This window comes from Poecilia mexicana, unplaced genomic scaffold (assembly GCF_051168715.1).
Source record: "Poecilia mexicana isolate PSO_F unplaced genomic scaffold, ASM5116871v1 scaffold_18, whole genome shotgun sequence".
Lineage (NCBI taxonomy): Eukaryota > Metazoa > Chordata > Actinopteri > Cyprinodontiformes > Poeciliidae > Poecilia > Poecilia mexicana.
This window is the reverse complement of record NW_028263387.1, coordinates 11,134,374-11,149,035: the sequence shown is the minus strand read 5'-3', so window position 1 is coordinate 11,149,035 and position 14,662 is coordinate 11,134,374. Positions and strand designations below refer to the sequence as shown.

General features: G+C 37.3%; 1 protein-coding gene across 1 annotated transcript in view; it reads right to left on the bottom strand.

Annotated features, from left to right (window-relative positions):
• Positions 1-5,581: 5,581 nt before the first annotated feature.
• Positions 5,582-14,662, bottom strand: part of LOC106913001 (NLR family CARD domain-containing protein 3-like) — a 33,784-nt gene continuing 24,703 nt past the window's right edge. The window contains exons 13-20 of the mRNA XM_088015382.1: positions 13,992-14,144; positions 13,455-13,634; positions 11,802-11,975; positions 11,116-11,268; positions 10,560-10,739; positions 9,406-9,579; positions 7,737-7,889; positions 5,582-7,471 (exon numbers count right to left, since the gene is read on the bottom strand). Of these exons, the coding sequence (XP_087871508.1) occupies positions 7,453-7,471; positions 7,737-7,889; positions 9,406-9,579; positions 10,560-10,739; positions 11,116-11,268; positions 11,802-11,975; positions 13,455-13,634; positions 13,992-14,144 (1,186 nt within the window). The 3' untranslated portion in view covers positions 5,582-7,452. The remainder of the gene's footprint in view (positions 7,472-7,736; positions 7,890-9,405; positions 9,580-10,559; positions 10,740-11,115; positions 11,269-11,801; positions 11,976-13,454; positions 13,635-13,991; positions 14,145-14,662) is intronic.

Sequence of the window (14,662 nt, the reverse complement as noted above, 5' to 3'; positions counted from 1 at the left end):
TGACCTTCTGCTCTGCCCTCTGCATTAAAGTGTTCCGCCATATTTAGAACTACAGAGTCTTTGTAGTCCAAACCCCAGCAGTTCTCCCTCTCTGCATTCTGTTGCTATAGTGATGAAAGTGCCCTGTGTGTGTCAGACTTATCTATCTTTATGAGACACCCAGTCAGTTTTAATGGAAAAAGCAGTCCGAACGACTGCTTCCCGTTCGGGTTCCGTAAGTCCGATCCAAAAACCGTTTGAAGCATATGAGAGGGCTATTTCTCATCTCATCTATTACCGCGATTCATATCTGTAGCTCAATCACAGTAATTGCAGTGATGAGAGAAAAATGGTGTGCGCTGAGCTCAGAGATTTTTCAGAAATGTATGTAAAACACTGGAGAGGAGCGTCAGTTATCCTGTCCCAAAACTTTGCTCTGAAGCACCTGGACCGAAAACCATAAGCCCTAGGGAAATTTTGAAAACATTTTACCGGAGCAGGCATTCGTATCAATGTCATGACCGACTTTCATACCAATAGAGCAATTTTTGCACCCATGAGAGCGATTTCAAAATTATTTTGGGGTCAAAATTCCACTCTTTTTCTCACTCTAAAAAGCGGCAGTTGGTTTCAGTTACACTCTAAGGTTTCGGCAGTTGGAAATTTCGCTCGTTTTTCGCTTTTTACGTCGCCGTCGTAACTCCGATCCCCAATAAAAGTAATAGCTCCAATGCCGGGATCGAGACACACGTTTTGATACCACTTTTGTGGGTGGGCACGCAGCGGTACGAGCCGCATTAACGGTAATGGAAGAAGTTGTTATAATAATAATAATATCCAGGCGTTCTATTGGGTGTAGAACAATAGGTGCCTGCCATGCAATGCATGGAGGCAGTGACTGACCTGCTTCGCAGGTCAGTCACTGCTCTCCTTATGCATTGCTAATGGCATGCCCCAATAATAATAATTATTATTATTATTATTATAATTATTATAATAATTATAATTATAATAATTATAATATTATTATATTATTATTATAATATAACATTATTATTATTAATAATAATAATAATAATTATTAATAATAATAATAATTATTATATAATAATAATTATTATTATAATATTATAATAATAATATTATTATTATTATTATTATTAATAATAATAATAATAATAATAATAATAATAATAATAATAATAATAATAATAATAATAATAATAATAATCATAATCATAATAATCATAATAATAATAATAATTAAAATCTGCCCTAAACACCTTGAATGTTATAAGTTGGAAATTCACAAAGAAGAAAATTTCCCAAGTTGGAAAAAGTTCAAATGTAAAAACTATCTGGAAGACAATACTTCCTTACAGGTAAGAAAATGCTAAATTTGGCATAAGCAGCCTGCTTTACTTCCTCTGACATGTATTTCCTTATTGTAATTGTCTTCATTTGGCGCCAACCAAACGATTACTGGAAACTACCTAACTCACCTGGCTTGGTTGTTATGTAACCATAATGGTTTCTGTTTGCTTGTCGGATCATATCTGATGCTTCTAGAGTGAGAGCAATAGAAACCAACAGCCATAATTAGACCTGTTAAGCATATCATCATTATTTAATCATGTACCTTCCTTCAGATGCCAGGAGAAACTTAAGAGATAAAAGATTAGAAATTTATGGTGATTTCCCTGAAGGTGGTGTGATATGCAGGATTGGTGTTTACCGTCATGGATAAGATATGTTAATGGAAAATATTAGTCTGAAAGTTCTGCAGATACATTTTACAACACAAAATATCCCAAAGTGTAAAGGTACAATGTTTTATCTAATTGCCAAAGGTCACCCTTAATATTTTGTATTCAATCCTCTAGGACTACAAATATTTTATTTCATGGGTTTAGTCGGTTTGAATCAGTTCATACTGTGTCAATTCACAACACAAGACACTAAATAAAAATTCAGCTCAAATCAAAATCAGTTGAATCACACAGACAAATTCCAGTCAAGTGCAAACATTACAAGAACTGGTGTACCACAGAACATCAAGCTTACAGCATCACCACGCTGCAAAACTTGTTGCCACACACATAGACACCAGCTCTAAAGACGACTGCTACTATCAGTCAGTGACAGGTTCAGTAAAAACAAGATTACCAACATCTGAGGTGACTGTTTAAGTTAAAACATTTTTTTGTTTACAGTTATGAACCAAACTTTATTTTAAGTGCTGAATATAAACAGCACTTCTTCTTCTGCAGTGACTGCAGGAAACCTGTCAGAACAGTTTGATGTTCTGAATTGTAATTATGTAAAACCAACTTATCTGAATGTTTGCAGTGTTTTATTAATATATTATAACAGCATTTATTGTCTAAGAATATATTTAGCTGAATAAAATATTCCCTGAATGTTAGCTGTTTTAGTTAACAGTTTTTTAATCTTTTGTTATATCATTTATTGTGTTCAGGTTTTCAGTTTATTGTAAATGAAAACTTGTATGAATATGTGTTCTCGTCTCAACACCAAAGAATGTGGTCTGTTGTGTTTGAAGTTAGGAAATCTGTAGCTGTGAAAGGACAGGAGTCCTGGGTCATAATGACAATAAACAGACATATTCACAATAAACAGACATATTTAACGTGGTTAAAATATTGAAGTCAAACAGAAATAATCACACAAGGTAATAACTCATTTTTCGTATTTCCACTGGTTTACTTAAACAATAATGGTCCACAAAAGGTCCGAGTTGCAGAAACCCTCAGTTTTACTGACCACTGGGAGGCGCTGTTGCTCGTTGAGTCTGAAAGTCTTCATAACAGTGACTATGTTTCCTGTTTACAGAGTAATACAGAATGTATCAGGGAATCCAAGAACATGAGGATGAAATAATGAACCACAACTCAATCCTCTGTGCTTCTATGATCTGTTGTTCAGAATCTGTGAGATGATAGACTTAATTGTTATATTTGTTTCTGATGTATTTCACTCATTAGAAATTGTGCTACTGTTTGAAGTCCTGTGCAGCTGGATCTCTTTTAAGCTCAGTGGTAATTACTGAAAGGCAGCTTTTCCTTCCAGACAAGACAATGGCACAAATAGTAAAGGTTAGAATCTCTTTTTATTTCATGCAATACATTTCCTCATTGTAATTGTCCTTGTTTGGCACCACGAGATAAGAGCTGGAAACTACCTAACTTCAGTCTTCAATGTGTGAGAGGTTTCTGTTTGCCTTGTGGGTCATGTTATGTAGCTCCACCTATTTTATCTCAGGGTGTAAAAGTGCACTCAAACTCCTAGGTAACAAACCCACATTTATAAGACGAGCAATAGATACCAAAAAAAAAAAAAAGCTAATAAAAGCACTGTGTATAGTATCACTCTTTAGACATACACTGCCTGTAACTTACCAGTGCAAAACTGATAGTAAAAAATATAAATGTTAGAAAAAAATTTACATGACACATTGAATGTGTTTATTGCATATTCACCAATTTCGCCTAGGTCAGGACATATGACCCAAGGATGGAAAAGACAAGTCCGAAAATTCTGCAAGTTTTACAACAAAAGCAACACAAGCTGAACTTTTGTTTGTTGAAAAATGTAAATATATTGGAATATGTTTGACTCAAATCTGACTTTTAAAAATCATGCTAAGCAAATGTCATAAAATTCAGTTTAGCAAACTTGCACCATATAAGATTTTTTCTCACCACACAGTCAGCTAGAATCAAATGCATGCAATGATTTTTTTTTCTCATATAACATACAGCTATACAACCTGGACACATACAACTGCAAGTAACAAGAAACTCATCATGTCTCTTTAAAACAAAAACAAAAACCTTTGACAAGAAACTTTCATTTTCATTTCTGTAAAATCATTAGTAAGCAAAATATTTTATCCCTCGATTCTTAATATATTATGATGACTGACTTACTTTTAAAGTTTTGAATGGGCCTGTCCCGCCACCATTAGATGATTTAATTCATAAAAGGAATAATAAAATAAAAACCAGAGCACAAACCAAAGGAGACTGTAACATCCTGAGGCGCAGAACATAGTTTATCCAGAAGGTGGCGCTTATTAGAGGCGCACATTCGTGGAACAGAATATATCAGAGTGAAAACCAAAAGCAAACCAGTTATGTACCCATTTATAATGTCTTCCACTGCTTATAACGGAAGTTTTTGTATCCTGTGTTTCTGTCTGCTGGTTAGTTATTTCTTGTAAAAGGTTTATTTTGCTGATATATATATATACTTTTTAACTTCTTTCAATATAACTATGTGTATTCAGTTCTGTCCTGTGAATTATGTAAGAAGGTGTTTTGCTTTTTCTGTTTACTTGTCCTAGAGCAAAGGATAGCATTTAGCTATTGTGTTAATTCCTACATATTTACACTGCCTTGAACTGTGGTAATGTGTAGTGTTTGAATGAATTAAATTAAATTAATTGATTTTGATTAAATGTTGTTTTTTGTTGTTGTTGTTGCTATAACTAGCTACAACTAGCTACAACTAGCTAGCTAGGATTCTGCAATGTTTTCACTTTTGTCCTGAATCATTTATTAAAACAGTGGTTCTGAGAATGGAAGCATGTTTAGGATGGACCCAGTATTTTAAATTATGTTGGAAGACAGCAAGGCTCTTACTATAAACTTCTCATATATTTAAGTAGTTTAGTGGTTATTACATTACTGTGCTTTTGTGTGATAGTCCAACACAACACAGTGTATAACTGTGAAATTGAGGAGAAATTACATCTATATACTGGATTTTCATGATAAAAATCTGGAAACTGTGCTGGGGATTCAATATATTATGTGAAAACAGAGAATTGTTTTCACATCCAATTAGTCTGGTAAGCTGCATACATTTGTAGTTAGAGTCCATTTTATATTACAAAGCATTATTTCATAACTTTATTGAAAGTTAGTTTTATTATTTTCCAGCCAGTTCATCATTACCTCCCATAAACTCCAACCATGTGCAGAGTTCTCAACCAATCCAGTCCGCTCTTTGTCTGGTCTCCTGACTGGAATCGTCCAGAGCTGGAACATTTCCATTATTATTTCCACATCTCTGCAAATCTGAATTATTTCCTGTCTTTCCAGGTCAGAGTGACATAGTACATGAGTCCTTTTGATAAAAACGTGCCTTACTGCAAAGCAGCCAAATAACATGGCTGCTTTAATAACAAATATAGCATAATTATTATTTGGCTGCCTTAAGAGTGTGAGATTTATTACACTGGACCTGGAGATATCAGTCAGAATCTTCTGTGGGTGATCCAGGATATTTATAGATGCAGTTTTAAAATATATAAGTACTGTAAATAAGCTCTTTTTGCGGTACATCTTTTTAAATGAACTTCTCCAGGTTCTTTAGCTTCTGTGTGCTACACGTTTGCAACACATTATTTGCAAATGATCAACTCAGAGATCTAATGTGTTCAAATTAACAACTAGGCCCAGCCTAAAATGATAAAACCACAGATGAATACACAAATTGCTGTTTGGATAAACCTAGTGGAAAATGATTCGGAAAGCAATTCCAGCAAACAATGAAAAAGAAACGTATCTAGAAAATATTTGGTTGATAATTCAAGTTTATTACAGGAAATCAGAAAACTAAAAATTCTAATTAAAATTTAAAATCAGTGCAAACCTTTACTTTTTGCAATTCACAGCATTTAATCACGTATTGAATTATTACCTAATAAACAAAAAAAAACCCATCCCTAATACAACAATATAATATGCAACAATCCTTGCTTTTCTGTACAACAGTGCTGCCCTTATGTACATAATATGTCAGTTGTGCAAAAAGAAACAAACTTCCACCAGCACATCCATCAAGTGATATAAAAAAGCAAATGACAACACAACATTTATATTTGTCTTAAATTCTTCCTTTAAATGTCTTCATATGCATTGTTCACAGATGTTAGTTAAGATGATCACAAATGTTGCACAGCCAGCTATTTTTTTTATCAATCACCAGACAGATGCTTTAGCCATAATGTTATCCTGTGTGAAATATTTAAAAAATATTAATTCACTTTAAGATTATTGTTTTTAAGTTCGAATTAGTTTAAGATGCATAACTGCATTATTCATCGAATTAGATGAATATGCTGTCAGTTGTTAAATGTCGTCTGAAGAATATCTTTAATTTTCTAGATCTTAGAGATTTTTCTGTGGGGTGGGATGCAGTTTATCCCAATCACATTAAGATTATATTTATTAACAATGTTAATATATTAGGGGTTGCACAAATGACTAGTCGATTCTTTACTCTGCAATGATTTTTACGGGGAGGTCAGTTCGCAATCACGAGGCAAAACTGATTTTTCCAAGAAAATGAAAGAAGATCAATGTGAGTTCCTCAGACAGTTCGTACTGTATAAAAATGAATCAAAGGGAAACTGCAAACTTCAGAAAAAGCTACCGAAATAGGGGCGTTGGGTGGCGCTGTGGTTAACGCATATACCTTTAAACTAGTCCGGAATCTGACTCCCGTCCTATGGTCATGTCTCTGAGACCTAAATTCTGAACATCATGGCATGGCATCCCAGTTTTCCATGTCTGGCATATAACCATTCATTTTAGCTTTAAACTGGTTTTATTGATCCTGTGTCCAGACAGAGGGATAATCAGTAGCCCATCATCATGACCTGTTTGTTCTGAAGATCCTCCAGCTTCCACTTCATCTGCCTAACATGGCGCCTCCTCACCCTGACTCTCACACTGATAGGAGGAACCACAGAGCTCTGTTAAGTTAAAAGCACATCTTCTGAAGTTGGGATATTTTTCCTCCAACAGGTTCCAGAGGAATCACCTCAAACCAGATGTTGGACTAAATTTTATTTCAATGTCATTTGTGAACGTTAGCTCCTCATTTTTAACAGCGGAGCTATAAAGGTTGGAAAAAATTATCATTTTGGAGAAAGTCTCACCAACATAAATTTTTCCACTAAATAAGAGGCAAAAAAAATAGTTTACCGGAAAAACCTCTCAGACTCTGAGCTCAAAGCAAGATGGCAGAGAGCATCAAACTTTATTTTTAAATATTAGACAATTTAATTTCACATAATTATCGCGGTAGAAGCCATTTGTTTGTTAAATACTTAATAAAACATATTTACCGTGTTTGATGTTTGTTGTAAACGACGTATACTCACAAAAAACGAGGTAATTAGTTCAAGTTTAATGTTTATTGAACGTTCAGAAACTACAGCGGCTGTAACGTGCCACAGCAAAGGTAACAATGGTAAATTAACAGAGACCATTCTCTACCTTAGAGAGAACCTTGGGCTACAGAGAGAAGATGGATGGAGAGAGCAGATCAGTGAGTGTTTCCAGCCTCTCTCCGGTAGCAGTCAGTGACGCAGCACATCCAGTAGACTGTTTCCAGGCTGCAGTCAGACTGATCTCAGAGCTGTGACCAAGATGAACCTGATCAGGTTTTTCCTGTTAAACTGAAAGAACAAGCAGATCTAAGATCAGACATGAACACAGCAACAACATTCATCTTCACACCAACACAAACACAGGAACACAGCAAGCTGCTGTCTCCTCAGATTGGGTGATTGCTGTCTCTGTGTCCAATCAGGAAGCCTGAACCATTCTCCTCCCACTGAGAAGCTGCAGCTTTACTGGGAACACTGGAACTTTGCTTTGATGCTAACTGGGTTTAGTTCAATATGCTGACACCAGCTAGACTCACTACAAACATTTACTTACTTTAAAGATTTTACAAAATCCTTCAGATGCTGAACATCTGACTCTGTCAGATTGTTTCCATTCAGGTCCAGCTGTGTCAGATGGAGATGGTTGGACTTCAGAGCTGAGGCCAGATAATCACAGCTGATCTTTGACAAACTGCAGAATCTCAACCTGAATAAAGAATAAAAGATGTGAGCTGAAGCCAACAGGATGCAGGTTAACCAGTCCAACAGGACCAGTTAAAGAGTCTCATGAATATTAAAGCCAGAGTCCAAACCAGCTGCTGCTTCAATAAAGACCTGCTGACTTCAGAACCAGAACCAGAACCAGGTACTGGGTTATGATGTGTTGGAGGATTTTGGTCAGTAAATCATTCCAGGTTCTGGTCAAAGTGTTGAAGCATCAATCATTGATTATCAATTTGTTCCTGACAGATTCCAGGAGCTGGAATTCACTTTTCTATATTGGGTTGAATGACCTTTGACCTGCTTCCAATGAAGGGGATTTCTACACACTGGTGGTCCGAATGCTGTCCTGTTCTGACCTCAGATCAGCAGGTCCAACTCAGTTACACAGAGGGACTAAATTAAACTCTGGATCCAAATCCAGAAACAAACTCAGAAAATATTTATTAGAACAGAAAATATGAATGTTGATTTATGATCAATTACCATATTTTCCGCACTATAAGGGGAACCGGATAATAATGCGCACCTTCAATGAATGGCTTATTTTAGGCGCACCGCAATAGATGCTTCATACTCTATTGTTACACATCCACATTTATAAAGGAATGTTCCCTGAGTACTTTATATAGTAGGCTGGTACAGTCGGTGTTTCACTCACGGCGTTGGTGCTGCGATATTGTGCCCAACTGCTTTCTGGGTAACACAGACCAACCGACACGCTGCCGCTGCAGTCTCTGTCTCTCTTCCCCTGCCCCTCCCCCCTGGCTTTAGATGTATTATCAAACTTTATTAACAAACCAGCGTGCTGACAAATATCCCAGCATACACCGCGCACTTCTTCTTCTACGGGGAAAAAGAAGTTGGCGGCTTCTTACCGTAGTGGACCAACTACGTAAGCAGCCTACTGCATGTCTGTGTAAACATGACGTCTTTCATTTCGATCTGAGTTAATTAGCGTAGCATTTCTGCCGGATTTTCACAAAATATCAGCCAGGACAATGGACAGGGGAACCAACAAGTTCATGTCATCTTTTTTGACATCAAGGTGTTTGAGCCACGGATGCCTCCAACATTGTGCGCGTCACAGCTAAAAGCTACCGACAAGTGAGGAAAACAGCAGATCCTCACACCCTCAGCATAAATATAGCTGTGGACAAGATCACTGATGCCTATTGTTCTTGCAAGGTTGGGTAAGTCAGCATTCATGGTTTTGATGGTCCACAATGTACATTAGCATGTGTTTACTACTGTAGCTGGTCACGCACGTGGTACCTGCGCTGTGACGTAAAATGGGCATTAGCCAATGAAACGAGGCCCCTGTGGTAAGGCGCTAGACCTGTGGTGGCTCGATATTGGTCCATATATAAGGCGCACCGGATTATAAGGCGCACTGTCGGCTATTGAGGAAATTGAAGGTTTTTTAGGTGCGCCTTATAGTGTGAAAAATACAGTATATATAATTATTCACAGAAATATCAATAACTATGTAATTAACATACCACAATATTTCCAGTCTGCAGCCTTCAGTCTGTAGAAAACCACAGAGCTCCTTCAGTCCAGAATCTCCCAGGTTGGTTCCATCCAGCCACAGTACTGTCAGATGGGTCGGGTTGGACTTCAGAGCTGAAAACAGAGAAGTCCAGCTGGTCTCTGACAAACTGCAGTCCCTCAATCTGAATAAAAGACAAAAGATGAGCTGAAGCCAACAGGATGCAGTTTAAACTGAAATGTGAACAAATAAGTAATAAAAAAGTAGAAAATTAATTTCGCTGAATGTAAAACAAACATGATGAACTGATTCTAACATCTGACCCAGTCAAACATGTTTAAAGAGTCCAAACCAGCAGAACCAGAACATTTTATCAAAAAGAAACTCAAAGTTTTCTATAAGCAGCATGGATGAGGTGAGCTATTTCTGCCAGTTCCTGATCATTAGCTGGAGACCCAACTTGGTAACCGGATCAGAACCACTCAGTTTATTCATCAATGGCCTTGGGTTCTTCTTAAAGCTGCTGAAAGCCAATGGAGGCCATTATTTCCTAAGGAGACGTGACCTGATGAAGCTTCATCACAGAGACGAAGCTCCAACCGACTGACAGCTGTCAGACTGAAGAGGATGTGGTTCCTCTCTGACCCAGCCCAACAGAACCACAGCTTCAGGACAAAGCTGCTGCTGCAAACCTCACTGACATTCATTTAATCTAGATTTGCTTTTCTACAATCAGTCACTTCTTAGATGTGTCATTAATGATTATTTGAACTAGTTAGTGTTTGTGGATGTGACCCTGATTCGGCTCTGGAGGAACAGCATGTCATTCTGGATGTAAAGATGAGAATCAGAAATGAGAAATAAAACAATCTGAATCTTTACAAACCAAACTGAAACATATCCATCATTAATTAACTTCATTTGAATTATTTTACTCATTTTGTTCATCAGTCAAAAACATTTTAAAGTGAAAAACTGAAAATCAAAGTTGAATAATCTTAAAGTCTGAAATAATAAGATAATTAAATTATAAGGTGAAATGTTTTAGAGATTTTAATCTGACATTTAAAAAAGTTGTTTTAAAGTACTACAATAAAGGTATTTATTAAACCAAGGACTAAAGTATCAATGATTGATTTTATTGTATAAATAGAGAAAACAAACCCCAGATTCTTCACTTTACTGACTGAACACTCCAGGATCTCAGACACATTCTTCATATCAGAGTCTCCACCTTCTTCTATGTAGATCAGACTTATTTCCAGTTCAGTCAGACCTGGGTTGGACTTCAGATTTGAGGCCATAACCTCACATTGAGCCTTTAGGAGCCTACAGCCACCAACTCTATGATGAGAGAAGAAATAAATTCAGTTCTAATGAAATCAATCTGGATCATAAAAATACTAAAATATGATAACAGTGATGTCATCATTTGATCAACATGTCGGACGGCTGGACGCTAGAGTCCTGCTGGACTTCATGGAGACATGGACACAGCAACAACACTCATCTTCACACCAACACAAACACAGGAACACAGCAAGCTGCTGGCTCCTGATTGGACACAGAGACAGCAATCAGCCAATCAGGAAGCGTGAACCATTCTCCTCCCACTGAGAAGCTGCAGCTTTACTGGGAACACTGGAACTTTGCTTTGATGCTAACTGGGTTGAGTTCAATATGCTGACAGCAGCTAGACTCACTACAAACATTTACTTACTCTACAGTCTTTACAAGATCCTTCAGCTGCTGAACATCTGACTCTGTCAGATTGTTTCCATTCAGGTCCAGTTGTATCAGATGGAGATGGTTGGACTTCAGAGCTGAGGCCAGATAATCACAGCTGATCTTTGACAAACTGCAGAATCTCAACCTGAATAAAGAATAAAATATGTGAGTTGAAGCCAACAGGATGCAGCTTAACCAGTCCAACAGAACCAGTTAAAGAGTCTCATGAATATTAAAGCCAGAGTCCAAACCAGCTGCTGCTTCAATAAAGACCTGCTGACTTCAGAACCAGAACCAGAACCAGGTACTGGGTTATGATGTGTTGGAGGATTTTAGTCAGTAAATCATTCCAGGTTCTGGTCAAAGTGTTGAAGCATCAATCATTGATTATCAATTTGTTCCTCTCAGATTCCAGGAGCTAGAATTCACTTTTCTATATTGGGTTGAATGACCTTTGACCTGCTTCCAGTGAAGCACTGGGGGTCTGAATGCTGTCTTGTTCTGACGTCAGATCAGCAGGTCCAACTCAGTTACACAGAGGGACTAAGTTAAACTCTGGATCCAAGTCCAGAAATAAACTCAGAAAATATTTATTAGAACAGAAGATATGAATGTTGATTTATGCTCAATTATATATAATTATTCACAGAAATATCAATAATTATGTAATTAACATACCACAATGTTTCCAGTCTGCAGCCTTCGGTCTGTAGAAAACCACAGAGCTCCTTCAGTCCAGAATCTCCCAGGTTGGTTCCATCCAGCCACAGTACTGTCAGATGGGTCGGGTTGGACTTCAGAGCTGAGAACAGAGAAGTCCAGCTGGTCTCTGACAAACTGCAGTCCCTCAGTCTGAATGAAAGACAAAAAATGAGCTGAAGCCAACAGGATGCAGTTTAAACTGAAATATGAACAAATAAGTAATAAAAAAGTAAAAAATTAATTTCCCTGAATGTAAAACAAACATGATGAACTGATTCTAACATCTGATCCAGTCAAACATGTTTAAAGAGTCTAAACCAGCAGAACCAGAACATTTTATCAAAAAGAAACTTAAAGTTTTCTATAAGCATCAGCCTGGATGAGGTGAGCCATTTCTGCTGGTTCCTGATCATCAGCTGGAGACCCAACTTGGTAACCGGATCAGATCCACTCAGTTTATTCATCATTGGGTTCTTCTTAAAGCTGCTGAAAGCCAATGGAGGCCTTTGAGGGATTTACCCCCTCCCTAACAGGTGCTGTTTTTTTGTGTACTTTATATATTCTAATTTATTTGGGTAAATGTATTGTTTGGGGAAGAAAAATTTGATTTACTTGTTTTAATAATCTTCTCATCTCTTTGAGGTCACCTGGTCATGTGTTGCCATGGAAGCGCGCCCATGAGCAGTGCTGACAAGGACCTGCTGTTACCAATCAGCCTCATTGGGAAAATCCATATTCTGAGAGGGAGGAGAGATGTATTTTTATTTTGATTGGATCCAGATTGGGTTTTTTTTCTAGTTTTGTTTGAGTTAATTGTAACTGTTTAGACACTTTTTAGGAATAGTTTGGTGCAAATGTTTGTTTCTTTCTGAAAATGTGAATGTCTCCACCCCTCTAATTAGTCCTGGTGGGAGCCAATCCTTTAAAAGCCAGGTGGTTGAGATGAGAGATGAAAAAAATGTTGAGAGCTCTAAAAACTGCTGGTTCCAGTCTGGTTTCTTTTCGGTCGCAAACTAACAAGGCCGTTATTTCCTAAGGAGACGTGACCTGATGAAGCTTCATCACAGAGATGAGGCTCCAACTGACTGACAGCTGACAGACTGAAGAGGATGTGGTTCCTCTCTGACCCAGCCCCCACAGAACCACAGCTTCAGGACAAAGCTGCTGCTGCAAACCTCACTGACATTCATTTAATCTAGATTTGATTTTCTACAATCAGTCACTTCTTAGATGTTTCATTAATGATTATTTGAACTGGTCAGTGTTTGTGGATGTGACCCTGATTCGGCTCTGGAGGAACAGCATGTCATTCTGGATGTAAAGATGAGAATCAGAAATGAGAAATAAAACAATCTGAATCTTTACAAACCAAACTGAAACATATCCATCATTAATTAACTTCATTTGAATTATTTTACTCATTTTGTTCATCAGTCAAAAACATTTTAAAGTGAAAAACTGAAAATCAAAGTTGAATAATCTTAAAGTCTGAAATAATAAGATAATGTTTTAGAGATTTTAATCTGACATTTAAAAAAGTTGTTTTAAAGTATTACAATAAAAGTATTAATTAAACTAAGGACTAAAGAATCGATGAATGATTTTATTGTATAAATAGAAAAGACAAACCCCAGATTCTTCACTTTACTGACTGAACACTCCAGGATCTCAGACACTTTTTTCATATCAGAGTCTCCACCTTTATATATGTAGATCGGACTTATTTCCAGTTCAGTCAGATCTGGGTTGAACTTCAGAGTTGAGGCCACATCCTCACATTGAGCCTTTAGGAGCGAACAGACACCAACTCTGTGATGAGAGAAGACATAAATTCAGTTCTAATGAAATCAATCTGGATCATAAAAAGACTAAAATATAACAGTGATGTCATCATTTGATCAACATGTCGGACAGCTGGACTTCCTGGAGAAATGGACACAGCAACAACACTCATCTTCACACCAACCCAAACACAGGAACACAGCAAGCTGCTGGCTCCTCTGATTGGCTGATTGCTGTCTCTGTGTCCAATCAGGAAGCGTGAACCATTCTCCTCCCACTGAGAAGCTGCAGCTTTACTGGGAACACTGGAACTTTGCTTTGATGCTAACTGGGTTTAGTTCAATATGCTGACACCAGCTAGACTCACTACAAACATTTACTTACTTTAAAGTCTTTACAAGATCCTTCAGCTGCTGAACATCTGACTCTGTCAGATTGTTTCCTTTCAGGTCCAGTTGTGTCAGATGGAGATGGTTGGACTTCAGAGCTGAGGCCAGATAATCACAGCTGATCTTTGACAAACTGCAGAATCTCAACCTGAATAAAGAATAAAAGATGTGAGCTGAAGCCAACAGGATGCAGGTTAACCAGTCCAACAGAACCAGTTAAAGAGTCTCATGAATATTAATGCCAACATGGTGCTGCTTCAATAAAGACCTGCTGACTTCAGAACCAGAACCAGGTACTGGGTCATGATGTGTTGGAGGATTTTAGTCAGTAAATCATTCCAGGTTCTGGTCAAAGTGTTGAAGCATCAATCATTGATTATCGATTTGTTCCTGTCAGATTCCAGGAGCTGAAATTCACTTTGTTAAACTGGGTTGAATGTTCTTTTGACCTGCTCCCAATGAGGGGGATTTCTAAACACTGGGGGTCCGAATGCTGTCCTGTTATGACGTCAGATCAGCTGGTCCAACTCAGTTACACAGAGGGACTAAGTTAAATTCTGGATCCAAATCCAGAAATAAACTCAGAAAATATTTATTAGAACAGAAGATATGAATGTTGATTTATGATCAATTACATATAATTATTCACAGAAATATCAATAATTA